Here is a 27,168-nt window from a genome sequence, read left to right on the forward strand (position 1 = left end):
CTACCATCATGTCTGTAACTGATTTGAAAAACGAAATGTTGGAAGTATCCTTAGGAGCGGTGTAAATCAACTAGCCCTTCTAGTTGTATACTGCATCCCAAGAAGCTATTATACGGTATCGGGTTGAGTACGATATAGCGGCGGCGCTGACCGCTTGTACAAAACGGTCGATCCCAGTGATAGTTGTACATGATCAGGTGAGTTGCCCAAGTCAGGTCCGCATTCCCAATTTGACAATAAACTTAAAAATAGCTTCGGCCCCCGATCCTCTGAACAATTTCAGGATAAAACACAACAGACAGAGAAGGGGACAGGATGATGACCGCATGCATAAAATTTGGTTTCGCTTTACATATCGCTTTTCGAATTATCTGAATTGAGGGCAACGTTTGTTCTCATTCCTGATACATATAAACTTGGTGATTTTCTTTGTCAGCATCAACCTGTTCTCTCGTAATTCTATCAAAGGCTTATTCATTCATTCTTTTGATACAATTCATCAGCGTCATAAAAGACACGATCGGCTCTTTTTTTCGTGTTTGTTCAACAGCAAGGTAAACTGTTACTATTATTATTATTACATCGGCTTTCTCCGAATAAGAAAAGATACATACTGGCCGAAGCATATTTTTTCGCCTCCTGAAAATACGGCCCATACGATCACCAACTGTCATCTCTATCTCATCTATTGTCTTTCAATGTTAAAGATAAGAAATATATCTATATAATCTATACATTCAATATAATCATTGCTGTCCAAGTATTCCCCCTCCAAATCGCCGATCACATCGACATCTATTAGGTCAGCGGAAATTCAAGACGGTTTACAACTGGCGGTCATACAAGGCCGACGGGTATAATATTTAGATACTGTAATCTAGATCGTCGATTGTTTTTCGGGATCCCCCAGGTGATAACTGCATATATATATCGATATTATCAACTCAACCCATACGCAAAGAGGTCAACGAACATGTCATCGTCGTCCAATCTACATGAAGCTTCGGTCACTGCACCGTCAGAACCTCTTGCATCTTCATCGCACAGTGTATCAACTAGAGTAGGTGGTGAAGATGAAGCCAATCTCAACAAGAAAATGTCACAGGGGAGCGGAGAGAAAAGGAAAGCTGGATCTTCAAACGATTATGAAGAAAGAGGCATACAGGAAGTAGAGGATGAAGGTCAGAAAAGAAAAGTTATGGTTGTAATGGAGCAGAAAACTGGTAAAGAGATACTGAAAGATGTTGGTGGCGGACCTTATACACAACCACGATGGTGGGTTTTACGTCTATACGTGAATCCCTCGCCGCATTACTGACGACCTGTTCGAACGATAGGAGACACTCATTACCCTTTGTAAAACCAAAACATCCCCCTCCCCCAGCACCACTTTCACTCGACGACGCTAAAATCACACCTGAAGTATCCGCAAACTTCTTTGACAAAGTCTTCTTCAATTGGATCAGTCCCATGATGGCTTTAGGATCCGCTCGACCCCTTCAGGAAACCGATCTTTGGAAAATGGATGAAGAACGTTCAGCTCATATTCTTTCAGAAAGGCTACTTATCTCTTATGCTGAACGTAAAAGAGTAGCAGCGGAATATAACGCAAAATTATCAGATCCCAATACACCTTTACCACTTTCGAAGCGAATACTATACCCTTTGATGCCAAATCGAGCCAAAAGAGAAAAGGAGTATAGGGAAAAGCATGGAAAGAAACAAGCTTCTTTGGCATTAGCACTCAATGACGTCTTTGGATGGTTCTTCGTTTCTGCCGGTGTAATCAAATTATTCGGTGATGTCTGTCAAGCAGTCACACCCTTACTTATCAGATCCTTAATCAAATGGTCCACGCAATGGCAGATAGCAGAGGCTACCGGTCAGCCCAAACCTGCGATAGGTCGGGGTGTTGGTATGGCTATTGGTTTATTGTTGTTGCTTCTAGTATCAAGTTTGAGTATTCATCACTACTTTGTCCGTAAGTATTAGTCTTCTTTCTCATTTAGTTCGTTGTGGACCAACAGCTGATCCCTTTCCTCTTAGGATCGATGGGTGTCGGAGTGCTATCTCGAGCTGCGTTGATCTCCGGTATCTATCAACAAGCATTACGATTCACGCAAAAATCAAGAGGTGAAATACCCAATGGTAAATTGGTCAATCACATCTCCACCGATACAAGTAGAATCGATTTTGCCGCTGGTTTCGCTCATATCATCTGGACGGCTCCAATACAGATGATCGTTATTATCATTATTCTTCTTGTGCAAATTGGTTATTCTGCTTTACCTGGAATTGCCTTCCTCCTCATCATGACACCAATGCAAGTCATCTTCATGAAGAACCTTTTCTTAATACGTAAAAAAGCCGCAAGATGGACAGACAAAAGAGCCAAGCTTTTACAAGAGATCTTAGGTGGAATGCGAATCGTCAAATACATGGCTTGGGAAATACCTTTCCTCGAGAAGGTTCATGCTATTAGAGGAATGGAAATCAAGTATATTAGAACTCTTCTGACTTTTAGATCAGGTATGATGGCTTTCGCTATGGCTTTACCAACTTTAGCCGCCATTATATCTTTTATCACCTATAGTGCAACATCCCATAACCTTCAAGCAGCAACTATTTTCACTGTCATTACCCTGTTCCAATTGATGAGAATGCCTTTAATGATGTGGCCAATGACGTTGTCAGCTGTCGCCGACGCTCTTAATGCTTTGAGCAGATTGAGGGCTGTTTTCGACGCTGAATTGGTCGCAGATACAATGAGAATTGATAGAACAATGGAAGAAGCTGTAAGAATTGAACATGCTTCTTTCACTTGGGATGCAGCACCTATTGAAGACGATGATGGTATGATGAAGAAACTACAAGCAAGAAGTGGTAAAAACTTTGGTGGTCCAGCCAGTGCAGCTCCTGAGAAGAAGACTAAAGGTCGAGGTAAAGACAAGAAGAAAAAGAGAAAGATGTTCTGGAACAAAAAGACCAAAAAGGTTACTGCCGTTGACGAGATAGAAGCTGAAATGGCTTCTGGTGGACCACATGATGCTGAAGCCAGTAAACAAGCTGTTGGTCAAGGTGCGCCACCTTTTGGCATCTCTGGTGTCAATGACGATGAAGAAAAAGAACATGAACCAGAACAAAAGATTTTCCAAATTCACGACATCGATCTTAGTATTCCTAAAGGCTCATTGACTGCTATTGTCGGTGCTATAGGTTCTGGTAAATCAAGTTTGCTTCAAGGTCTTATGGGTGAAATGAGAAGAACGGAAGGAAAAGTTACCTTCTCAGGTTCTACATCGTTATGTGCTCAAACACCCTGGATTCAAAACGCTACCGTTAGAGAAAATATCCTCTTTGGTCAACCTTGGAATGAAGAACGATACTGGGCTGCCGTCAGAGACGCTTGCTTAGAACCTGATCTTGAACTCCTCGAGGATGGTGATGGTACAGAAATCGGTGAAAAGGGTATCAATCTTTCCGGTGGTCAGAAACAACGTGTCAACATTGCTAGAGCTATCTATTTCAACGCAGATATCATTGCCCTTGATGATCCTCTATCCGCTCTCGACGCTGGTGTCGGTAAAGCCCTTTTCTTCAATGCTATTATAGGTGCCCTCAACAGCAAAACCCGAATTCTCGTCACCCATGCCTTACACTTCTTGCCCTACGTGGATAACATAATCATGATGGAAGATGGACATATTGGCGAAATTGGTACATACAACGAATTAAAAGCTCAAAATGGGGCTTTCGCAAGGTTAATTAGAGAATTTGGTAATGAAGAACAACACGATGAAGCAATTGAAACCGAAGAAGAAGCTATGAACTCTTCAGGTCCAGCTCATATATATGATCGATCAAAGATGGTAGCCAAAGGTACCGCTCACACTCTTATGCAAGCTGAAGAGAGAAATACTGGTGCTTTGAAGAAAGGTACCTTTTTTAGCTATCTCAAAGCAGGTAATGGTATTTTCATGGTCCCCATTCTCATTGTTGCCATTGCTTTCGCTCAGGCGACATATGTCATCACCTCGTTCTGGTTAGTTTGGTGGCAAGAGTACAAGTGGGATTACGCAAATGGCTTCTACATGGGTATTTACGCTGGTTTAGGTATTTTAACTGCTGTTACCATGTTCTTCCAAGGTTTCTCCAACGCTTTAATCAACTATTTCGCTTCAGTCAGTATTCACAAGAAAGCCATTACACGAGTTATGTTTGCCCCTCAATCATTTTTCGATACTACTCCTCTTGGTCGAATCATGAATCGATTCTCCAAAGATACAGATACCATCGATAACACCCTTTCAGATGCTATGAGAATGGCTATCGGTACTCTAGGTAACATTGTTGGTGCTACAATCGTCCTTGCTATCGTCGAACCATATTTCCTTATTGCTATGGGTGTGGTATCATTACTTTACGTTCACAACGCTGCCTTCTACAGAAGATCTTCAAGAGAATTCAAGCGAATCGATTCAATCTTACGATCATCATTATATTCTCATTTCTCAGAATCTCTTTCTGGTGTAGCTACAATTAGGTCTTATGGCGAGCAAGAACGATTCTTTCAAGATAACATACATAGAGTGGATATCGAAAACAGGGCTTACTATCTTACTATCATTAATCAACGTTGGTTAGGTATGAGATTAGATTTCTTAGGTTCATTATTATCATTCTCTGTTGCCCTTATTGTTGTTTGTTCACACAAAGTCTCAGCCGCTTCCGGTGGTTTAGGTTTGTCCACTATTATTACCGTTCAACAGTCTTTCTCTTGGTTAGTTAGACAAACAGCAGAAGTCGAGAATGATATGGTTGGTGCTGAAAGAATTATGCATTACGCCAATGAATTGGATCAGGAAGCTCCGCATCAAATTCAAGAAGTCAAACCAGCTTCATCATGGCCCTCTAAAGGTAAAATCGAATTTAATAATGTCAAGATGAGATACCGAGAAGAACTTCCTGATGTGTTGAAAGGTTTAACCTTGAATGTTGGAGCTAATGAGAAGATCGGTGTTGTCGGTAGAACTGGTGCAGGTAAATCATCAATCATGGTAGCACTGTTTAGAATGGCAGAATTATCAAGTGGTTCAATCAAGATTGATGGTGTTGATGTATCCAAAATCGGATTAAACGATTTAAGATCTGGTATTTCAATCATTCCTCAAGATCCATTATTATTTAGCGGTACATTGAGATCCAACATTGATCCATTCAATACTAAGAACGATGCTGAATTATACGATACTCTGAGAAGAGCGCATTTAGTTGCAAATGCAACACCTAGACAATCAACTTCAAATGACCTCAATAACGCCACAATCACAGATGAAAAACATGCTCCTGCATCAAACAAGAGATTCACCTTAGATACAGTCATTGAAGAAGAGGGTGGTAATTTATCAGTTGGCGAAAGATCTTTAGTTTCTTTAGCAAGGGCTTTGGTCAGAGGCTCAAAAGTATTAGTTCTGGATGAAGCTACTGCATCAGTCGATGTTGAAACGGATGCTAAGATTCAAGAAACCATCAGAAATGAATTCAAAGATAAAACTTTATTATGTATTGCACATAGATTGAAAACTATTTTAAGTTACGATCGAATTTTGGTTATGGCTGATGGTCAAGTTGAGGTAAGTCCTGAATTGTTACTAGATTCTAGTTCAAGCGTTTATGCTAATTTGCGATTTCATTCATATAGGAATTCGATACACCTGAAAACCTCTTCTTGCAGAATGGTGCCTTTGCTGAGATGTGTGGTAAAGCAAGTTTGACTTTAGCTGATATCAAAGTAAGTTTGATTGCGCTTCGTTCTCGACCCATCGAGCTGAGACTGACCAAACCAACCTCATTTGATTAGGCTGCTGCTGCTTTACGATTTTAGGTGAACGGACGGTCAGATACAGGAATTGGAACTTTTTCGAAAATGTATATTAAGAAATGGTAAAGACCACGTTTATCAGGATACAGACATTCACATCTATAATATTGGACTGAACAAAACAATTGTGTATATATAACGAATTTCGGAATGTCATATTGCTTAATGCTTTTTTTTGGATCATGCATTGCATTATCAAGGCAAGTTCAATGAACGGCTAGATCAGGTTCCAGGTATCTGTGTCATACACATACACACTGAATTTCATCGGATTTTACCAATGTTTCTTCTTAGGTAGTCTATCCTGAAAGCGATTTGATAATCGTGTTATCAAATGCACAGTACATCTTCCGCTGTGTAGTCCCACAACCGCACTCACTGAATCTATCCGTGGTGATTCTGTTTTATCAGAGTCAATATCCCAACATTGTAAATGTACTTCTTTTCTCTGAACTTGAATATTATGAAGCCATAATTGATCACCTGAATAATCTCTATCTAAGGTATATGTCCATACTTTACCCTTTTTTTGAATTTCGAAAGGTGTAGCTGTGCACTATCATTTCAATAAAAACGTAAAAATTGCACTTATAAGTTGCTTCTACAGTAAGTAAATGACAACAACGGTATTTACGATACACATATAAATAAAATGGGAGATGTTGATATTAACTCACTTTCATAGAATTCAATTTTTCATCTTTTTCACCTTTAGGTGTATCCCAACTATAAAAGTAAAAATCTGTACCAATTTTATTCTCACCAATTTGATCTTTTTCCCATTGTAGTTCTAAAACCTGTTCCTTGTCACTTTTGAGAGACTCAACATCTTCTGGAAGTCCACCTTGATGATATGTCGCTCCCTTTTCAAATTTAATTTAAAATTTCAGTGTAGTTACTTCTTTCTTCTCACCACGTTCAAATACGCTAGCTGATATCAAATCTAGAAGAGCTAATGATACGAATGTGGCGGTTGGAATGAACTTCATGATATAAATATATATATATTTACAGAATGATATGTACACGGATATTTCACTTCCAGATTGTATTATATTTCAACGGTATGCTGTACTTATTGGATATGGTAAGATTGGCTTCCAGCTCGGATATGAGATTGACAATTTATATGTTGCAATACGGCAAACCTGCGTGACACAATCTAGACATCTACTACGCAGAGTCACCTCAAGGTTGCAAACCTAAGAGTTTTAATCATGTCATACCTTTGATTCTAATTCCTAATAAAGGAGAGATGGCAGTCAAAATAGTTACCCCCAGTATAAAAGGATGATTTGTTGATAAGCACTGAACGGAAACAAAGGATGTTACTGTCATGGATTATAAAGGATTATCACGAGGACGTCTACGTGAAAGTGGATGGTAGCTCGTTGTTCTAATTAGAAGACTCGGCTAATAATGTGACCTTTACAAAGCGAAGCAGCTCCTTTCATCCAGGAGAGACTGTAATCGAAACATTGTGATTATCTTCAGCAAATGAAATAAGACCCTTTCTGCATCTGACAGTGCAACATGTAAGTCACAATCTAGCCATCAATATACAATTTCTATGCAATTACAACAAATTTCCAGCTATCCTAGTATTACACAATTGTATCAAGCCAATCCTATCAAATAATCAGGTCAGCATTACAGTCAATCCACATAACGCAAATACCCTTTGATGATACTCACCGAGTCTTCGACCGGCATGGCTGTTTTTATATCATCACCAATATCCCAGCATTGTAGTCGGACTTCTTTCCTAATTACTTGGTCATGATGTAGCCACATGCCGCCTCCCCAATCAGATGGCTCTAATGTATAAGTCCATATTTTACCCTTTTTTTGTATTTCTAATGGTTTGGCTTGACACTACATTTACGATTGTATAGAGATTAGCATAACACGGCTTCTTTGTGGGGTAACGGCGATCTGGCTCATGACGCAACTCACTGTCATAGAATGTAGAATTTCATCTTCATCATGTACTTTATCCCAAGAATAAAAATAAAAATCTCTGGTAGTACCATTTTTGATCTCATTTTCATTCCATTCTAACTCTAAAGTTTCACTCTTCTTGTTTTTGACCGGTTTAAAGTCATCTTCAATCATGCCTTGATGGTATGCAGTACCCTTGCCAAACTTGATCTTGAATTTCAAGGTTGTGATATCTTTCTTGCTACCACGGCTGACCACTGTGGCGGAAGTCAAACTTAACAAAGTTAATATTAGTCCTACCGTCAATTTGAGCTTCATTTTGTACAATGATAAGTCAGTAAGGGATTTTGGCAAATCGTTGGAGTAAAAGTATACAGAAAAGTGGACTCGTTCCCTATATATATTTATGAGCCATAGCTGGGTTCTCGTTATCTGTATGTTTCTGGCCGAGTTTCGTAGGAAACAAAAATTGCTCGAAATCCCCCCTAGTGCCGTATCGTACATCCTTTTAACCCTGCCGTGATCGCAAGTTCAAGTGCTTTTGAAACTACAGCTCCCTTCAAATATTGTTTAATGAAAGGACACCACTTTTGTGACAACCCCTCGCTCTGTGATCGCTCATGATCATGACGATGGAGACACCGCCCAAACGTATGCAACATTCACTCCTTTGACGTCTTATACAATCCTGAGCGGTTCGAGAACGGAGAAACACCATCCTCGAATGTCATGTCGTCCTTTCATCGTATACCTTACGTGTTATCAACAAGGCTTGAACCATCATATTGCACACAGTTCAGCTCGACGGATGTACTTCGGTACGGATTGACGCTTGCCTATGGTCTTAAGGCAGATCTCTCTCTTGGGACAATAAGACACATTGTACAGTATTACATTGACATAGGTGAACAGCACACTGGAGAGTTATCGGGGGTAACTACTAGTACATTCAACTGCATCAAGCAGCACTACAATGCAATTCGTGTTGACGACATTGTTTCAATCCATGGAAGGAACGAGAAGGAAGATCTCATGAGTTGAGAGGTAGACCGTCCTACCGAAAGAATTTCCCAAATGTATGAATCAGCCTTACGTATTGCTCCTCAGAGATTGCGTCCGGATGCAGTACCACAGGAGAACGTGACTCACAGAACTGAAGGAGGGAGATAAAACTTTCTTGTCGACTGTTCCACCATTATCGATCTTCCAACAGTCAAGTCGAGCCTCTTTATGAATGGCAGAATGGAATTTTGAGAAATAACCGAATTTGTCATTGTGTTTACTTAGTTTATAATTCCGGGTTTTATCGTCCTTTTGCAGTTTCAGAGGAGTTACCAGACACTAATATGGCAATAGAATAATGCGTTAGCATTTATAGGGAATGAAGGGACTAGAGTGACATTTTTACATTCCTGAATTGGTAATTATGCATGCATACTCATAGTGAAAACGCGAAACTTACGTGAAAAATCTCATTTTGAGCTTCTTGATAGGTATAAAAGTAGAATTGAACTGGAGCATAATCTTTACCAATTTGATCTTCTACCCATTGTAATGGTAGAGTCTCAGTTTTGGCACTAAGTTGGGGTTTGAATGTTTCCCAGTCGCCACCTTGATGATATCCGGTCCCAGATTCAAACTTGATATCGAATTTTAACATTCTTGCGTCTCTTCGTTCGATCACTGCTCCAGAAGTCATGGTCATGGTAGATAAAGCACCCAATATAGAGAGAAGTGTAAGATTTGTATTGAAAATCATATTTAAAAATTCAAGTATATTTACAGGGTTTAGGAAAAGATCAATCAATGATCGTTGTAAGTACAGGGTTTATCTACAAAGAAATGCGGAAACTGGAAAGACCGAAAACGAAAAGAACACTGAGAACATCTTTTTATACCTGTAGTCACTAAGCAGATAAGATAGCTACAGAGGTACTCGGTCAGATCGGTGAAGCTGATTAGCCAGAATATCTTGATTCCCTCAAATGTAATCCATATTAAGGGGAAATTAAACGCTAATCAGGAGTGAATGAAAGGATGTGGCAGTTTTTTTTTTTGTTTCCACGGTACATATGTACAGTACATACAGTACCTAAAACGCTGACCCTATGTCAATGTGAACCCGAACTTATTGTACTCAGCCGGAACATTAATTACCATGGGTTTATATCGTCATTGTCTGCTACTAGTCCATCAAATTATCATAACATAAATCGTCAAGAGAGTATGAAATTCGCAATATATGCTCTATTAAGCATCCTAGGCCTGACCTCAGCTGCCCTGATCGAACGTGGCAAACCGAAGCTGAAGTTCGAAATTGAATTCAAGGAAGGAACAGGCTATACAATTGGAGATAGCTCAGACATCCAAAAAGTGAGCCAAGACTCAAAGACTGAAACTTTTCAATGGGACCAGAAGGCATTGGAAGACGGAAGAGCAAAGGGAAATTTCAAGTTTTACACTTACAAAGTAGATAGTTCGGACGTTCAAGAATCGTTCAATGTGAGTTATCCCCCGACATGATCTGGCCAGTGTCTCTGTGTTATACCGCTCGATCTATGTAACCATGGAGGCTGATACAAATCCTGTTCTAGTGTACCCTTACAGGACATTTGCCGAAGCGCACAGTGGCGGTATTGGGAGAACAAAACGATTATAGGAAACACGGTTACACTTTAAGACGAGATGCACCTTGGTTATCCGGTCAGAAGAAACATTCATCGGGAACTCTTGAGTGTCACAAACTTCCTCTTCCGAAATGTAAACCACCAGGTGATCCAGACATCACATCGGTGAGTGGCTCGGACTTCAAGGTCGCATTTGTTCGCTTGACTCCTGACGTATGATTGTATACAGGAGTCGCTTTAACGGACTGTGATAAATCGAGCCAGAGACCTAGAACTCAGGTATATTGGTTCGCTTGTATAGACTGTGGCCGCGATCGTACTGCGCATGTATCGTATCCGAGCTGAATGTATATTCCCGTTAGCGAGAGCCTTAATACAGTAGTGACATAAGCCTGTTGCTCGTGATATTTACCTCTGAGATCTGCCCTGTTCGAATCTGCAAAGGTTCATCACAAGAGGAATAATGATCGAAATAATTGTCAGAGAGTAGTGCTGACAAAGGTTTGATTAAGGGTTTGTGCAATCTCGACCTCAAACCATTGTAATGAAGCATCCTTTGATAGACCAATCCGATGAAATGAAAGGGGTTGGAAACAGGTATGCAAGATCGGAGGAGCTGCCATTACTCTGAACAAACAGGATAACTGGTGTTACATGATAAAGCAATATATAAGTTGCAAAAGCACCAGACCTGCCTCAATGTTATTCAGCATTCAGCAAGTTCTTGTAATATACTTATGTATAGATATATATAGCTTTCATTGAAAGAAGTCAGCTTCTTATAATAATAAATAAAAAACAGATAATTACAGATACGATATAAATAAAGATGTACGGCCACTTAAACTTGATCGCTCTTCTAGCCACTCTAGGGGTCTCTTCAGCTGCGGTCGTTGAACGATTCAATTCACTTTCTTTGAGCTTTGAAATCGATTTCAAAGAGCAAACGGGCTATAAACTTAGCAGTGATCCAAGTGCAAATGTCAGTCCAACTGAGAAAGATAAAACAGCCACAAATAAATGGACTTGGTCAACAAGTGATTTACCAAAAACAGATACTTTCACCTTTTACACATACGAAGGTTATAGTGAGACTGTTAAAGATACTTTCGAAGTGAGTTTAGTATTCCATCATCTTGTCTCGTGTTAGGAATTGTGGGTTGAGGAGTCAAGTTTCGCTTGATACTAGAAGGCACTGAGCGCTGATTTCCCTTTTGCGTCTCGTTCAGTGTAATTTAAGAGGACATCGAGCTAGAGTAGATGGTCATGTATATGATGATCTCGACACACACAAATATACTCTGATTGCCGAAGCTCCATATCTTGTAAATCAAGATTGGCAACGTACAGCAGATTTACAATGTTGGAAAGCTGGAGACGATCACCATAAGGAATATCCAGTTATCAATTCGGTAAGTCCAGAATTGTTTTTTCTCTTTTTCGCTGTATATTCCTTTCCGTACAATCATTTCTTACATTTAAACGGAAATAAGCTGAATGTCCACTATTCCTATTCCTTTGGCCATTAAGAACGAAATTGCCTGGACGAGCTAGAAAGATCTGTAATGCGGGGGGTGCATAAAGCCAGTGTCACGTCTTTCTTTTTGTTAGAACCAAGTACTAGGAGACGAGCCTGCACCTGCCACCGTAGTTTGTAATTATAATATCCTGTATCGGGATCACATATATACCCCATATATTTCGAAAAGTATATGCGATGTTCGAACCTGCATTTCAATATGGCTGGCACACTCAACGTATATCATAATGACTCATCCACTCGCTGTATTTTCACTTTACGAAACACATGCCCTGTCCCATGAGCAGCTTCCAAAGAACACCCTCTTATATGTTTGCACGCTCATTTTGCGTATGATAGAGCTATCCTTTCATGTAGCCTCGCTGGGCACCATTCTGTTGTAAATCACATTACGTAATTATACTTAGACGCTCTACGTGTCACTTCATCCTGTATATATATTTAACCTTTCATATCATTTCATACTTGTACTTCTCCTCATCGCTATATAAGACGCTGAGGATTAGTACAGATTCCTACACATTCATGCCCAGGGAGAAATTGTTTATCCGTTTCCACCATGTTGATCAACGGAACCTTTGATAACTAAAAGTTTGACCATCAGGGATCATCAGGGTGACCGCAGTATAAAGGATATCGCAATTTCTCTTGATCAGAGCCAAACGCCAAGCCATTGGGTTGATGCTATAAAAAGGTCTCAAAAATGTAAGCTTTATAACGAAAATTTAGACGACACTTTCGAAGTAATGGAATACTTTATAGTTAATAGCTCGGTCGCCTCCATATACAGTTAAAGTCATAGTCATATAATAATACATATACTCCCAATCGCCCCATAATCAATTCAGCCCATACCCATTTCCCCCGTTATCATGCTATTCATTCAGTCATTGTCGATACTCGCTCTCTTAGGGGTAAGCTCCGCTTTACCATTATTTGACGATATCGGTGATGGTAAATTACAATTCAAAATCAAATTTAAAGATGATGCAGGATATCAAGTTGCCGATAAAGACTTCAAAACTTCTGGTGAAATCATCAAAGGTAAAAGTGAAGTCAAATTCAATTGGGATGAAGATAATTTAGGTAAAGATGAAGCCAAGAGTTATTTTAAGTTTTATGCTTACAATGATAAAGATGACAAAGATCCTTCTGATATCTTTGACGTAAGTCGTGTTATATCAATTCGATATACTGCACTGTAGCACGACACCTCGCTCGTTGTATTCAGTGTACTTTGTCGGGTGAACATAAACAAGGTCATCTTGATCGAACAACAGATGACTATACCTTACAAGGGAAATATAATTGGCTTGACTCTAAATTTAAACATGAAGAAGCTCGTTTAACCTGTGAAATGAAAACTTCTAGTGATTGGGCTTATAATCCTACCATAGATACTGTAAGTTTCATTTGAGCAATTGTCTCTGCATCTTCTACTCCCCATCTCCCGATGAAAACATAATTAGCCGACTAATTTGCAAGACTTCATTCTAAATTTTGTAGAATAACATGACTTACGATAAAAGTGGTTTCAACGACGACAAGGACTACACCGAAGAGCCTATCTAAATAGTTGTGATTCCGTATACTATCTGATAGCCCTTCTATACTTGTTGCACAGCAGATGATGTCACTGCTAAGATTATATGCATATTTCAATCACAATCACGATTCAATACATGCGATCTTCGCAATGATTATATGGGTCGATTGCATGGGATATAACTTGGCTAGCGCTTACGATAGACACAAACTAACCATTTGCAGCAATCGCTGACTAGACTGCACTGCACTGCACTGTTTGATACCCAAAATACTGTACATGGTTCGATTTGTCGAATAATCCAGACTTGGCTTACTCGGATTTTTTAGTTTTTACAACAAATTGTAATATACTAGATTAAAAGCTAGAACAAAAACAATCAAACAATAATCGAATATACTTTTCTTTCTAACTCAAATAGTCAATTTTTGCAATGATAAGATGTACGATACTGTACATATTTGTTTACTTGTTTGTTTGTTGATTTTGTAAACATTACTTATTCAGGGAAATTTCATATGACGAACGGAGAATCGACTGAGACAAAGCCGTAATATTCACTGGAAAGTTTAAACTTTATCTATTGCCTCAATTCCGACTTGGCGTTTACAGTTTTTCACTTGCCTATCTGGTCAATGTTGATTCCGCTGGCGCTGACTATATCATATGTGCTTCTCATTATTGAATTGTGTATATCCAAGCAGCCATTTTGAGTATCTGATCTAAGTCTATTCTAAGAGGTTAAAATTCGGTGGGAAAATGGCATAAGCTGTATCCACCACCACCGCCCAATCGAAACCTCAACCACCACACAGCCTTTTACAACACTGCAGAGAACAAATTACGTGAGTTCACATCAATGAGGAGTCGGATCGGCACGGAACGGTTAGCTTTAGTATTTGTATTTACATAACATGAAGAACGATATCATATGTACATAAGCTATCTAATTATACTATAAGAAGCCGTTGTCCGTTCCGTTACTACGGCATATAATGAACATGTGAAATGATATACATCGATCGGATTCGTGTTTATTTGTCTACAGTGAAGTGATTACAAAGATTGTATATGAGACAACATTGACAGCACATATGTATCGTTTTAAGGTGGATATCCCACTATTTCGGTAGATAGATGATATCATGTACCTTGACCTGTTTCAATTTTACAGCTCCAGATGCTATTTGAACTGCTGAGCGCTTAGGAAAATTGGTCAGATATTCGGTACTGTTCCGAACGATGAGAGACAGCGGAAACTGTAAAAGAGATAAATCATCTGTTTTGTTCGTTGTTAGCTGAATCCTGGTCAGCAGTACTAACCAACAGGGAGTTTAAGGGGATTTCCTACATATCGATGATCTACAGGTTCCCGGTTAGAACCCACTTGACGAAAGGAAGAAATGTATCTTTGTTTTTACAGTACCTCTTTTATGCCTCAGGGATAACTGAGGACAAATTCCCTTTTCTTGATCATATGGCTTTTCTTGTTATGTATTTTTGATCTGATGATTTTATGGTCTCATGTCTCACATCATATAAGTATATTTGATATCCATATAGTATGGCTGTCCAGCATCGTCTCTTTTCATTGCTCCCTGCTACTATAGATGTAATTTACTCGCTTGATAAGTCGATTGATTGTGGTTTCAGCGCCACACTGTCTTTACGTTTAAGCTGAATTCCAGCATTCCCCGACAACTATTATGTTGTCTGTACCAAGCATCAGCAAGCAAGCGTCTAGACTTCTCTTCTACGGCCAAAATGTGGATTGAGACTTGGAGTGATATCCATTTACCTCAAATAGTAAACACCGTCAGACTCTCCGTCGTTGTCTCACTATCTGATATGAAAGCGCATAGCGGATTTGACAAAAAGACGCTAAAGATTATTGAATTGGATGTCATCATTTGATCCTTCTGAATCATTTGTACTCCACTCATCACCACTTATAGCATCGCTGATGTTTCGCTTAGGTGTATGAATACCTTTGATAACAAGTTAGTAAATCAGATATCTGGGCTCGTCATCAGTTTTTCCATGGAGATTTAGGCTTGGATTAGGTTTCTTTGTTTATATGTGAAAAAAAGGCTAACGGACCTTGTTGGTTTGTAGTTTACGGCATTCTGTCCGGGCACACCGGATGCGATCGTCATGAGGAACAACTTCCGCGGCAGTCCTCAACGGTCAGATGCGTAATACGCATTTGAGCCCTACAAGTTTCTTTGTATCAGGCTTCCATTCCCTCCTCCATCGAAGGCAGCTAGTGTGAACTATCGTTCACATTATGAGGTGGTGGAGTTGCAGCGGCGAAAGCCAAAACAGATGCAGTAGCTCAGGTCTTCAACCGGATGCTGAGGGTGCGGGAAGAACCGGCTCGGAAGTGAAGGAACGAAGGATTTAGTTTGTTCAGCTGCTCACTCTGTGATGTCGCTTAATGTTTTCGATGTAATTAATCTTACCATTCTGATGTGCGAGCGATGTTGAGTGTTTAGACTTGTGCAACATGATAAGAAAAATGATCGATCGATGTGATCGTCGCCTTATGGCTTAATCGACCTCCTATTGTCGTACTCTCATCTTTCGGTGATAGGAACCAGTATACTGAGCCACTTGAGCGAACGGCGTACAAAGTGTGTCTATGCTCTAATTAACGGTACTCATACCGTAGCATTAACACAGGTTATAAGCTGAACAGGGGATACTTATGTCGATCTGGCTGATAATCGAACGCCTTTTTCCCTTACGATCTTCGTTGTTCAAAAGGATTTAAGGGTCCGGATCAACTGTTCAACAAGCTACAAAAAGCAAACGAGAGAAAAAGCAATAAAAAGCTAAATTAAATTGAGGTTTTGTACTTTGTTCAATGATTTTCTCCGTATTGTCCGTTGATTACTGTATATATGTTGTAATTCAACGAGAAAGATATAGACTGCTGTAATCCTGCTTGTATGTTCTGTTGAGGGATTTCTGTTCAGGTAAAATAAACTACCGGCTTGAATTACCCTTACATCCGTCCCAGAACCCTGTTAACCCTGAACTGAAAAGTTAATGAGAAAATGAGTCTCGGATCTAAAAGGAAAAAAAAGCCACCATCCATTATTCTTCTATTTCTCACAGCGATTGTAGATGCTGTCTTGCTATCTAGATGCTATCAACTCGCTGGAGTAAAGATAGTACGATAAAATTCAACAGTCTAAATTGTATTCCAAAGGGCTTTAAAGCCAAGGAAATGCATATCCCTATGGGTCCAGATGACGATGTAGGTGTTATCGTAGATATTGCGAGACTAGATGATTGACTGTACCTCTCTGTACACCATTCCCCATTAAATAATGATAATTCATTCAAATACACCCTCTATATTTGTAGGACACACAATCGATTCCCCTCTTTCATCGTTGTTATCTTGTTCATCTACCATTGCTATACTTGCAAACGTTTGAAGCAGTGTAAAGCACACAACATAGATCGGAAACACGCCGATTCCTTTCAACTATCTATATCAACTACGACAACCGATTCATATCAGTAATTTTGGTGACCGATCTCAAGAATCCAGCATATATAAGAATCAGATAGAAGCGCAATCAAATCAAATCTATTCTTTCTCTTAAAACATTATAATTATCTACCCCGTCCATTGTACCATTCAGTCCTCTGTGAGGTCAAAAATCACAAAAGTACCATTTTTACCAGCCATCTTTTATTCTGTATTGGATTACCAAAGAACATCACAATACGAATTGAAAAAATTGTCAAAGCCACACTTTACTCAAAGACTTTTTTGTATTTCTGGTTAACGCCTGGTCTCACCATCGAAAGAGTTATATTCATCATCATCCATCGGTGTTCCAACGTTGTTCGTAGTGTTTTAACCATCCGATAGACCGTTGTTGTCATCATCGGAGATAAAATTCCAGCAAAAGGGTTTAATTATCAACCTTATACACAACCTAACCTCCACCATACAGAACACCCGACTGCTTTTACATCCCAGGCACACCTCATTGCTTCATAGTAAATCCCATATAGAATAACGTTCCTATATACCTCTTCAAACTTCTCCATTCTACATCTATAACCCACTCACACTTACGTCTTCAAGATCGCATACCCTATAAATCTAATTTACGCCTTACCTCATCATAGTCTTCAGCGTTGACCGCTATCCTCCAAACCTTCTATAGCCATATAGGGTCCAAAATCGAACATTAGTAAGATTAGCATAATCTAAAATAGCTCGATCACCTATCTGTAGAACTTTTTGGCTTCAAACTTTGTTGCCGTCTATTCCAACCACATCTAAAAAAGTTTATCGGAAAGGATCGTTGATTGTCATCTGAAAAGAATTAGCAATTAAGTGATCAAAGAAGAATCACAAATAGGAATTATAGCTAGGTAAAAACTGGTACCGCCTGGTCTGAGACCAAACGTGAGTACCGTATCCTCATTCATTTTCGAAAACATTACTTTTCTTTCGACCTATCGGTTTTTTCGTGTTTCACTTCTTTCAATCTTATCATTATCATCGCTGATTTATCCAACATTGTCATCATCTTTATCTCCTATCATCCTTATATACACTGGCTGTACAATCCTTCTACACTCTTAAAACCAAAACTACACGCTCAGCCCAGCTCAAGAGGCTACATAACATATTATACACTGGTAGCTTGAAAAGAAGCTAGTCTTTTTTCTTCAGGCTGAACAGCAAGCCCAGTCGCCGGTACGACTAAAATCATATAATATACATATACATAATATAATATCAATCTTCAACTTCCAGCTCAAGCTCAACAAGCGACAAGCATACTAGCCACAATGGAATCTATATTTGATACTGATTCTTATCTTCTCGACCCTTCCTCATCAAACCAATATGAGACATCAAACTTCTTATCTTTCTCATCTTTTTCCGAACACCTCTCATCATTACCTTCTTCAACTTGGGAAGACTTCTTAATCGATACCGGTAATAGTAATCTTAAACAACCACCAGCTAGATCGGTCTCAGACGCTTCTTCACCTTCGATATCTGATCCATTCGAATTTGTTACATCATCATTTGGACCTGTAACTCCAGCAGAACAAACAGACTTCGGTATATTTCATACTCCTACAACCAAACTATCTAATTCTAGTGGAGACCAAACCGTCTTCTTCACGCATAGATCATCAGCTTCAACAGATTCTTGGGGTGAACCAATAACACCATCTTTATCCGGAAAGTCTTTTGCAGCTTTAAGCGGAAACAACTACACTCCTTTGCAGCAGAATACAACTGGATTCGCTTGGGACGAAGCTACACCTTCCTTGACCGGTTCTTCGTATACTCCTCCGACTCCAGCATTCCAAGCTCAACCACATCGAGTAACCTCAAACCCTGTTATTGGATCATCATCTAGACAACCTCGACCATTGAATAAACCTGCTTCAATGCCTGTGCTTAAAGAAGAAGAAATAACTACACAATGGATGGATGGTACAGGTTTTATGGATACGCCCTTAGAAATTCCATCTGCACCTATAGATTTGCCAACGGATGTAAACGAGTTGGATGATTTCGTTTGGAACTTCAATGACCAAACTTTAGGAGTCGAAAATTTCCCAACCGAAGATACTATATTTGCTGCTTTCAACGAACCAACAAATGCAGTACCCATGATGCATTCCCACTCTCACACTGGAGTCTTCCATTCACAAACGCCAGACCTTGACCTCAATCTACCATCTTATCAAACCGATTTTCCAGCATGGATGTCTGGCTTGCCAGCAACGCAGGACGTTGTCGGACTTGGTCAATTTGAGCTCAACCTGAATGACCAACAGCCAATGGGTTTATTACCAGCATTCACAATTGATCCTACTACTATAATGGGAACAAGTACAACTGGTTTCAGTGATGAAGATGCAAGTAGACCTTCTTCCGCTCCGGGTTTGAACGGTGGAGAAGGATCAAAAGGGATGTTGAGCGTACCTGCAGCGGACAATATGACGAGGAGGTGAGCGTCCTTTCATATTGTCTCTTGAACGTAATGACCTTTACTGATACTTCTACAGTCTCTCCTCCGAAGGATTTGTCCCATCTAGACACGCTCCACCTCGAGATCTCTTCTCTTATGCTCCTCAGCCAATACCTTCAGGCCCGCCCGGACCACAGCCGTTGTACACTTCTGACCCATCACCATCTTACACCCAAATGGCTCCTTCCTCTTACCCTCGAGCTGTGCCACCTACACCTACCCGATCGACATCTAGAAAGATGCCAAATAATCTCAATATCAAAATACATCCTCCTGCTCAATCTACTTTTATTCCTTCACCTTTCCCACCTACACCTCAATCTGCCACATTCCCCGTTAATTTTGCTGTTGCTCAAAGTCAACCACAACCATTGCAACAACAACAGCAGCCTATTGCAATGCAAAGAGCAGGTACACAACCATTACCTAAAACCCGAAAATTATCAGGTGCAGGATTGAATCAACAATCTGGATTACCAGCGCATTTAGCTAGAGCTCAAGCTATTGTGCAACAGCAACAAGCTAGAGAACAAGCTGAACGCGATTCAATCAGACGTGAAGCTGCTTCTAGAAGAGTCGGCATGTCAGAAGCTTCAGTCATGCAGCCTACTGTTTCACAACCACAATCAAATAGAAGACAACATCAACAACCTGCTATAATGGGATGGGAAGGTCCATCAGCACAAACTGGTTCTTTACCTGTTTTAACTCATACACCATTAGTGACTGTACATCCACCACCTGCACAATATATTGTAACAGGTCAACCAGTACCCGTACATAGAGTACATCCACCTCCTCACCCTTCTTCTGTACAACAACAACCTAGACAAATAGCTAGATTACCTTCATCACCTATGAAATCTCGAAAAGTCTCTTCAAATACCTTGACGACAACGCCTAATAAAACACCAAAATCTAGATCACCTTCTTCAGCAACGAAAAGAAAGGCTTCTAACGCTGGTGGTTTCAGTTTCTCCGATCCATTCATCAATTTCACTTGTGATGATGCAGAAAAACTTCTGACTGGTGTTGCACCTTCAGGTAGTCAAAGTAAAAGAAAGAGAGAAGAAGAAGCTGCTGCTGCTAGAGCTACTGTTGGCGATGATATGATCAGAAAAAGATCAAAGAGCGATGAGTAGGTTAAAGGAAGAAAATGTTTTATTGCCTTTTTCTGTTTGGCTGCCTTCTCTTTGTTTCTCGGCTCCATAGGATGAAAGTGTTCAGATCCCGGTTGAAAATAGATAAAGGAATAAACTTGCTTGTACAAATAGATTGTTTTTTCTTGTAACATATATATAATAAATAGACTTCTCTTGCTTTGCTGAAACTTCATTCGTCTTTCGATCTTATTTTGTTTTTTACCTACGTAATTCCTTTTCTTATGCTTCTGATAGACGGAAAATCTCGTGTTAAGTTTTCTCAGGTAGACAGACATAACTATTATATACGGTATATACTATTGAAAGATGCCTTATTGAATGCAAAACAAATAATAAATTAAAGATTCACCGCTACATAATCTAATGCTCTGATTTTCAGCTGGAGGCAAAACAAAATAAGTTACTGGTTTAAATCATGAGTTGGGTTCAATGCATTGTATGCTGATGAGTACAACCACTACATAAGCCGAAGTTTACCTTGTGTTTTCCTTTCCTGGCTCATCGTCAGGTTTTGTTTATCCTATGCTACATATTGAGTGATTGCCCTTCACATTATTTCCTAAGTAGATTATATGGGACGTCCCGTCCTACCCCTTTGCTGAAAACAATTTCCACCTAGGACAATTTGTTCGATAGATCTTGCACATTCCCATCTCTATCTCTTAAAAAGATTAATAAAGCCTCATAGACCGTCCAACCAATAGCTGCTGAAGCTGCTTTTCTAGATATACGCAAGGAAGTTCCTGAAAATAGACCTAATGGACCACGATCCTAGGCAGATTAAAGTTAACTATTAGCATGAACACTCCGACACACAAATTGAAATGGAATCGTTAGCTCACCTGTAATACTCTTACGACAGCTTTCCTCAATGTCGGATGATCAGTTGGATTCACCTGCATTCTTGTCTAACAGGGGGAGGAAGTACATATTCAGCTAGTATCCAACCAGATAGATGATGCGTTGACCTTCGAACTTACTTTCACCACATCGGCAGGTGAAGTTATCAAGGTAGCTAATACAGCAGCCATGACACCTATTTTACAAACAAAGCAATAAGCATATATTTCCCATTCGCTCTTTCCTAAGGGCAACAAACAATACACATATAAACTCACCAGAACCAGAGTGTAAAGCAGCATTAGGTATACCATGTACTTTACCTAATAAATCTTTCCATTTTTCATAAAATACTAAATATAATCCAGCATACGGAGCGTCCCTTACAGCTGTTGCAGTAAATCCTTGAAAAAATCCTCTTATACCATTCGTTCGATATAATGAAGCTAATGCTGAAGGTATAGAATGATAATTTGCGTATCTATTTGACTATCATTATTCGCCAAGAAATATAATCACGGTAAATCAGCTTGAACCATGAGAGGGTTGTTTATGATAGTTCGGTAAAAAAGCTGGAATAGATGCACTTACCTCAAATCTAGCTTTTATAACGGTTATCGGACTAAGTATGAATCCTACAGATGTTCTAGCTATTGCTCCTGCCATTAAATTCCCCGTAGATGATAATTTGATTATAGCGGATCTAGAATGTGATTTTGTTGGAGCGCCAGTAGAAGACAAGAGAGTGGAAGATGTGCTTGGAACAGGTACTGTAACAGCGAAATATGGTATTGAAGATAATCGATGACGTATAGACGATAAGGAGTAAAAGTAAATAGCTACACCTGGAACATTCCTATTTGATCATACGGTGTCGAGTTAGTCAGAAGTTGACTGCACTTTTTGGCAGGATAACAAAAGATGCATATTCCACTTACCGCACTAATGTTGGAACTGTTCCCCTCCATAACCCCTGTACACCATCATCCCGTAATACCTGTTTAACTACACCTCGTATACGACGTCTACAAGTAGAGAATGAACATTATCAGCACTGATTGAAACAATTCCCAACAACAACATTGAACGAGAAGTTGATCGATCTGATTATCTTATAAATATTCAGAATTGCTGAAAGATGTTTCCGAAATTTTGTCATGTTTTCGCAAAAGCCATCCTTGTTTCATGGTAAATGATATATCTCGCTCACCTCTTTACCAATTTTCCATCTTCATCCAAACTACTCTGTTGTAATCTAGTTTTCAGTAAATCTAAAGGCTGTAATACAATTGCTGAGGATAGACCAGATAAAGCACCTGAAGCTAAATGATGATAGGCTTTTAAATCTTTTTTGGATGATGAACTTGATGCTGCTGCTGTAGCTGTTGCTGAATCTGCCATTTTTCCGACCTCTTCCCTTAACTCTGCGTTTTATACGAGTTCGTCTTGCAATATACAGAAGAATGCTTCTCAACGATTTTTTGGTCAGATATGAAGTAAGCATAAAATGAGATCCGGGAGAGGAATGTGGATATGTAACTTCGATCTTCCTACCCGAATATCAGAAAGGAATTCGTAGATCTCAAATCTCAATCTCGAAAGATGTAGGCTACAATTGTAGGCATTTCCGTCGGAGATATCTTCAAAATAATCATGGCCGAAGCGAATGATGTTGAATCAATTTGTTTTTCTTTCATCTTCATTTGACCTGCATATTTCGTATGTATCGATGACAAGGATATGACATATTCAGTAAGTAGAGATCGTTTAATGTATAGATTGGATATGTCTGGAAACATGCTTATGTGTTATGATGTGGGTTAATAGGACAATAGTGCAAATTCGGTTCATTCCCTTCTTGCACTCCTACGATCAGCGCAAGATGGTTCAGCTCCTTCTACAACCTCTTTCAATGCAGTAACCTCTGCATCTACGGACAATTCTCACGCGACTCATCATACCCAATTGGCTAACAGTCTAGCTAGCAAGCCAAGTATACCGTCCAAAAGACAATTAGATGATTTACTCACATCGTTGAATGCTAGACCTCCACCTCCTGCAACAAAGCATGAACCTTCAAGAAGAGCAAGTTTGATTGAACCTTTTGGACCTGTTGGAGAAACCTCTAGTCCCTCAAAATCACCTCATGATCCAAAACAAAGTCCATCACGTAGACGAGATAGTGTAGAAGCCTCAACGGGTAATTATGGTAGAGCTGGTATCGTCGGAGAAGGCGGTACCAATTCACCACCGAAGAAGAAGAAGAAACCTTCGGAAAGGGTCAACGAAGAGGGTTATGATTTGATGTCATTCAGTAAAGCTTTACCCGTTCTATCCGAGCTATTGGAAGATGAAGGATTCAAAGCTGAACTCAAGAAGGTATGTATCCTGCTCACGGATCAAGCATGAAGTTTCAATCTCAGCTTATCCATATTTTACTAGATGAAGAAGGAACAAGACTCGCTAGAAAGAAGATTATGGGCAAAAGGAGAAAAAGCTAAAGCTGAACATGAGAAGAGCATACAGGCTGAGAAGGAAGTGTAAGCTAGCTTTTCTAGAGATATTTGCCGTTTGATGGTGATGTATAGCTAACAGCAGTTGTGTTGCGTATCGTAGAGCTAAAATCGCTAGAAAGGTAATACCGCCTGAAAAGAAGGAAGTGGGTTCTTCCATTCTATATTAACTGCTAAGAGATGATTGCAATTTGCTGATCAAGACATATTTCTGCTTAGGCGTGGGCGAAATCTCTTTCAGCATCCCTGAGTAATTTCTACCTTCAGCAATGTTTGCCAAATATAGATGGCTTAGCTACACGGCAGCGACAAAGATTGATTGAATTGGGTGTACCTGGATTAGGTGATGATGGAGATAAAGGTAGAGACAGGGTTAAAAGGATAATGGAGTTATTAGAAGCTGGACTAGAGGAATGATCATTTCGTCAACTGGTGAGAAGGACATTTAACGCGATGCCATTATCGCTGTTATATTAAAGGCTATATGTATTATAGACAAGAGTAATTGTTGTACAACATGACATCATTAAGTATTCGTTATAAAGTGTATATTATATGTGTAAACTTGCTCGCTTGCATTCTCAAGAAGGTGTTTAGTTCTGACACGAGAGGGAAAAAACTTCGTCAGCAATATGATATGACAATACAGGTAGTTAAGTCAGACTCACTTCTCGCCATTGATGTCCGCAATCACAGCATTTGCTATAAAGTTCAACTACAATCAACATCTGAGATCTCTTATATCGTCTAAACCTAGCAAGCGAGTGAAGTCTAGGCAGATCTGGTTGTTGATACTTACTAGAAAGTCGTCATAGGTTCATCTGCTGATCTAATCTGTAATTGACGGAAATATGCTTTTCTATGATCACATTTCGGACATGCAGCTATAATTTAGGGAAATGACAGTCAGCTATAATTTGTTGAGATGCTATAAGCTGTATCCAGGGAAAAATTTAGCTTACCATCAGTTTTATCAACATTTGCCCATGCTTCTTTACCCCCTAATACATCATCTACTTCTTTTCGCTTTAAATGGGTTCTCATTGATATCTAACAGCGTACAATCGGTAAGCTATCACAGTATCGTCATATGAAAACGATGAAGGAAGCGTATTATGAGCTTACCTGTCGCTCGATGATATACTGGTATGGGCAAGTTGGACATATCCTGTAGATAGAGATTTTGGTCAGCGATTGCTTCAATTGATTTCTTGTATTCTCCTGTATGGAACAGTGGAACAGTGGAAGAGCATCTCTATGAGGAATTGAAGAGAGCTTCATGTTGAATCTGTACACTCACCAGCATTTATCACTACTATCCTCTCTATCACCAATAGTCAAATTGTTTGCGCAATATGGGCAGAAAAGCATTTTATGAAATTAGTTTGAATTTGTCGGAAACAGTTTGATTCTAATCGATAAATAACGTAGACTTTTATGCCCTCTTGAGGATAGCTGAATGAATGGGATGGGAGACAGTAAAAAGCGAATCTCAGATGAAGATGTCAATGAGCTGAACGATGTATGAGTAGGTAATGCGAGTGAAATTAGAATGTGGATAATTTATGCATTCAAGATATTTTGACCGTCCTTCAGAAAAATCCCCGTGAAAACATTCTATTATTTCCGTCGGAAGCAGATTAAGTTACCTTTTCGAAGCTGGAAACCAAAAGATGTTATTGTAGTCCATTTTCATTAAATATTTATAGCAATTTTGATATAATTACAACGATCACTACAGGATTACAATTGGAAGAAACAGTCTTAACGAACAGTATAAATAGATCGAATAAAGCTCAGGAGATGACTTCTATAAACCTTCGACCTGTTCAATCAACTTCCTCCTCCTCCTCCTCTTCCTCAAAACCAATACCTTCACCGGGGTCTTTAAAACCATGGGATTTCTCTTATTCGCCTTCATCAGATGGGAATGATATAAATCTTTTGATAATGTTCCATGGTTTAGGTAAGACAATTTCTTTTTCTTTTCAAAGATGACTAAGATAGTGAACAATACTGATCATGCGATTTGGGAAACTGAAATTATCGATCTATTTAGGTGATTCTAAAACTCCATTTTTCGGTTTAGCTAAACAACTGAATTTACCTTCAACTGCTATTTTATCATTATCTGCACCTGATCCGTGAGTAACTTTGACATCATCCTATCTCTACTCAAATACAATACATCCGACGCAAGACATCATATACTAATCATACTGTTGATATTAATGACACGTAGAATACCATTAATGGATCATCCATCTTATTCATGGTACCCAACATTCACATCAACATATGATCCATTACCTATAGAAAATCATAATCCTACTGTCCACTTAGACAAATTGAGAATGTTAATAACGAAGTTGTGTTCGAAAGAAATAGGTTGGAAATTGAATGAAGTTCATTTATTTGGTTGGGGTCAAGGTGGTACGATTGCTTTAGAATTGGGTTTATCAATTGGTAAATCTCCTCTTCAAATACCATCATCAGATGGAAAAACACAAGCATATAAGAGATTAGGCTCAATAATATCGATATGTGCGCCATTACTTACCCATCCAACAAGTTCATTGGAATTAGAAACTCCGATATGTAATTTTACGAGATATAAGTCAAATTCCTCGATACATGCAAAACAAAAAGCAATACTGAATAGAGTATTTAAGAAAGTCGAATTTGTCCATGCACCGAATCAGGGGAATGTAGAAGCTATGCCTAGAAATAAAGATGAATGGTGGGGTGTTATGAAGTTCTGGGGACAGATACTGATCAGAAAAGATCAAGGTTGGAAAGGTTCTGGAGAGGTTTATGAAGTAGTCCAGTAAGATTATGTATACTTGCCAATACAAATTTTGAACATTTGCTTAACCGACGTTATTATTGTAAGGAACTGTATGTTTAACGCTTTGTTAACAGAATAAACGTACATTAGACTCGATTTACATTTCTTAGGTTATATGCTACATATTTCAATCACTTTCTACCTAGACTAATTATTATTTACTACCGAAAATTCTGCAAAAAGCAGTAGAAAAATTCAAGAAAACTATAAGATTCGCAAGATTGTCCATTATAACGAGTAATC

General features: G+C 39.2%; 10 protein-coding genes across 10 annotated transcripts; 6 read left to right on the plus strand and 4 right to left on the minus strand.

Annotated features, from left to right (window-relative positions):
• Positions 1 to 973: 973 nt before the first annotated feature.
• L201_005470 (uncharacterized protein) lies at positions 974 to 5,884 on the plus strand (the record flags this gene model as incomplete). The annotated part of the gene is made up of 5 exons (XM_066221200.1): positions 974 to 1,275; positions 1,338 to 1,981; positions 2,047 to 5,633; positions 5,702 to 5,791; positions 5,861 to 5,884. The coding sequence occupies 5 exons, from the start codon at positions 974 to 976 to the stop codon at positions 5,882 to 5,884; spliced, it is 4,647 nt and encodes a 1,548-aa protein (XP_066077297.1).
• Positions 5,885 to 6,155: 271 nt separating this feature from the next.
• On the minus strand, positions 6,156 to 8,140 carry L201_005471 (uncharacterized protein; the record flags this gene model as incomplete). Its single annotated transcript, XM_066221201.1, has 5 exons — positions 6,156 to 6,185; positions 6,261 to 6,437; positions 6,559 to 6,744; positions 7,577 to 7,756; positions 7,838 to 8,140. 5 exons carry the CDS (start codon positions 8,138 to 8,140, stop codon positions 6,156 to 6,158), a joined length of 876 nt encoding a protein of 291 aa, XP_066077298.1.
• A 712-nt stretch (positions 8,141 to 8,852) lies between these two features.
• On the minus strand, positions 8,853 to 9,527 carry L201_005472 (uncharacterized protein; the record flags this gene model as incomplete). The annotated part of the gene is made up of 3 exons (XM_066221202.1): positions 8,853 to 8,876; positions 8,972 to 9,163; positions 9,285 to 9,527. The coding sequence occupies 3 exons, from the start codon at positions 9,525 to 9,527 to the stop codon at positions 8,853 to 8,855; spliced, it is 459 nt and encodes a 152-aa protein (XP_066077299.1).
• A 1,751-nt stretch (positions 9,528 to 11,278) lies between these two features.
• Positions 11,279 to 12,003, plus strand: L201_005473 (uncharacterized protein; the record flags this gene model as incomplete). The annotated part of the gene is made up of 3 exons (XM_066221203.1): positions 11,279 to 11,563; positions 11,679 to 11,861; positions 11,980 to 12,003. 3 exons carry the CDS (start codon positions 11,279 to 11,281, stop codon positions 12,001 to 12,003), a joined length of 492 nt encoding a protein of 163 aa, XP_066077300.1.
• Positions 12,004 to 12,861: 858 nt separating this feature from the next.
• L201_005474 (uncharacterized protein) lies at positions 12,862 to 13,561 on the plus strand (the record flags this gene model as incomplete). Its single annotated transcript, XM_066221204.1, has 3 exons — positions 12,862 to 13,155; positions 13,221 to 13,391; positions 13,496 to 13,561. 3 exons carry the CDS (start codon positions 12,862 to 12,864, stop codon positions 13,559 to 13,561), a joined length of 531 nt encoding a protein of 176 aa, XP_066077301.1.
• A 4,798-nt stretch (positions 13,562 to 18,359) lies between these two features.
• L201_005475 (uncharacterized protein) lies at positions 18,360 to 20,703 on the plus strand (the record flags this gene model as incomplete). Its single annotated transcript, XM_066221205.1, has 2 exons — positions 18,360 to 19,540; positions 19,599 to 20,703. 2 exons carry the CDS (start codon positions 18,360 to 18,362, stop codon positions 20,701 to 20,703), a joined length of 2,286 nt encoding a protein of 761 aa, XP_066077302.1.
• A 636-nt stretch (positions 20,704 to 21,339) lies between these two features.
• On the minus strand, positions 21,340 to 22,965 carry L201_005476 (uncharacterized protein; the record flags this gene model as incomplete). Its single annotated transcript, XM_066221206.1, has 7 exons — positions 21,340 to 21,495; positions 21,567 to 21,632; positions 21,705 to 21,760; positions 21,843 to 22,053; positions 22,156 to 22,420; positions 22,503 to 22,589; positions 22,775 to 22,965. The coding sequence occupies 7 exons, from the start codon at positions 22,963 to 22,965 to the stop codon at positions 21,340 to 21,342; spliced, it is 1,032 nt and encodes a 343-aa protein (XP_066077303.1).
• Positions 22,966 to 23,304: 339 nt separating this feature from the next.
• Positions 23,305 to 24,494, plus strand: L201_005477 (uncharacterized protein; the record flags this gene model as incomplete). The annotated part of the gene is made up of 5 exons (XM_066221207.1): positions 23,305 to 23,316; positions 23,392 to 23,943; positions 24,007 to 24,104; positions 24,181 to 24,223; positions 24,297 to 24,494. 5 exons carry the CDS (start codon positions 23,305 to 23,307, stop codon positions 24,492 to 24,494), a joined length of 903 nt encoding a protein of 300 aa, XP_066077304.1.
• A 176-nt stretch (positions 24,495 to 24,670) lies between these two features.
• Positions 24,671 to 25,448, minus strand: L201_005478 (uncharacterized protein; the record flags this gene model as incomplete). The annotated part of the gene is made up of 6 exons (XM_066221208.1): positions 24,671 to 24,676; positions 24,746 to 24,779; positions 24,877 to 24,961; positions 25,040 to 25,127; positions 25,203 to 25,245; positions 25,378 to 25,448. The coding sequence occupies 6 exons, from the start codon at positions 25,446 to 25,448 to the stop codon at positions 24,671 to 24,673; spliced, it is 327 nt and encodes a 108-aa protein (XP_066077305.1).
• Positions 25,449 to 25,880: 432 nt separating this feature from the next.
• On the plus strand, positions 25,881 to 26,908 carry L201_005479 (uncharacterized protein; the record flags this gene model as incomplete). Its single annotated transcript, XM_066221209.1, has 3 exons — positions 25,881 to 26,043; positions 26,137 to 26,221; positions 26,320 to 26,908. The coding sequence occupies 3 exons, from the start codon at positions 25,881 to 25,883 to the stop codon at positions 26,906 to 26,908; spliced, it is 837 nt and encodes a 278-aa protein (XP_066077306.1).
• Positions 26,909 to 27,168: the final 260 nt, after the last annotated feature.

Source organism: Kwoniella dendrophila, chromosome 7 (assembly GCF_036810415.1).
Source record: "Kwoniella dendrophila CBS 6074 chromosome 7, complete sequence".
Lineage (NCBI taxonomy): Eukaryota > Fungi > Basidiomycota > Tremellomycetes > Tremellales > Cryptococcaceae > Kwoniella > Kwoniella dendrophila.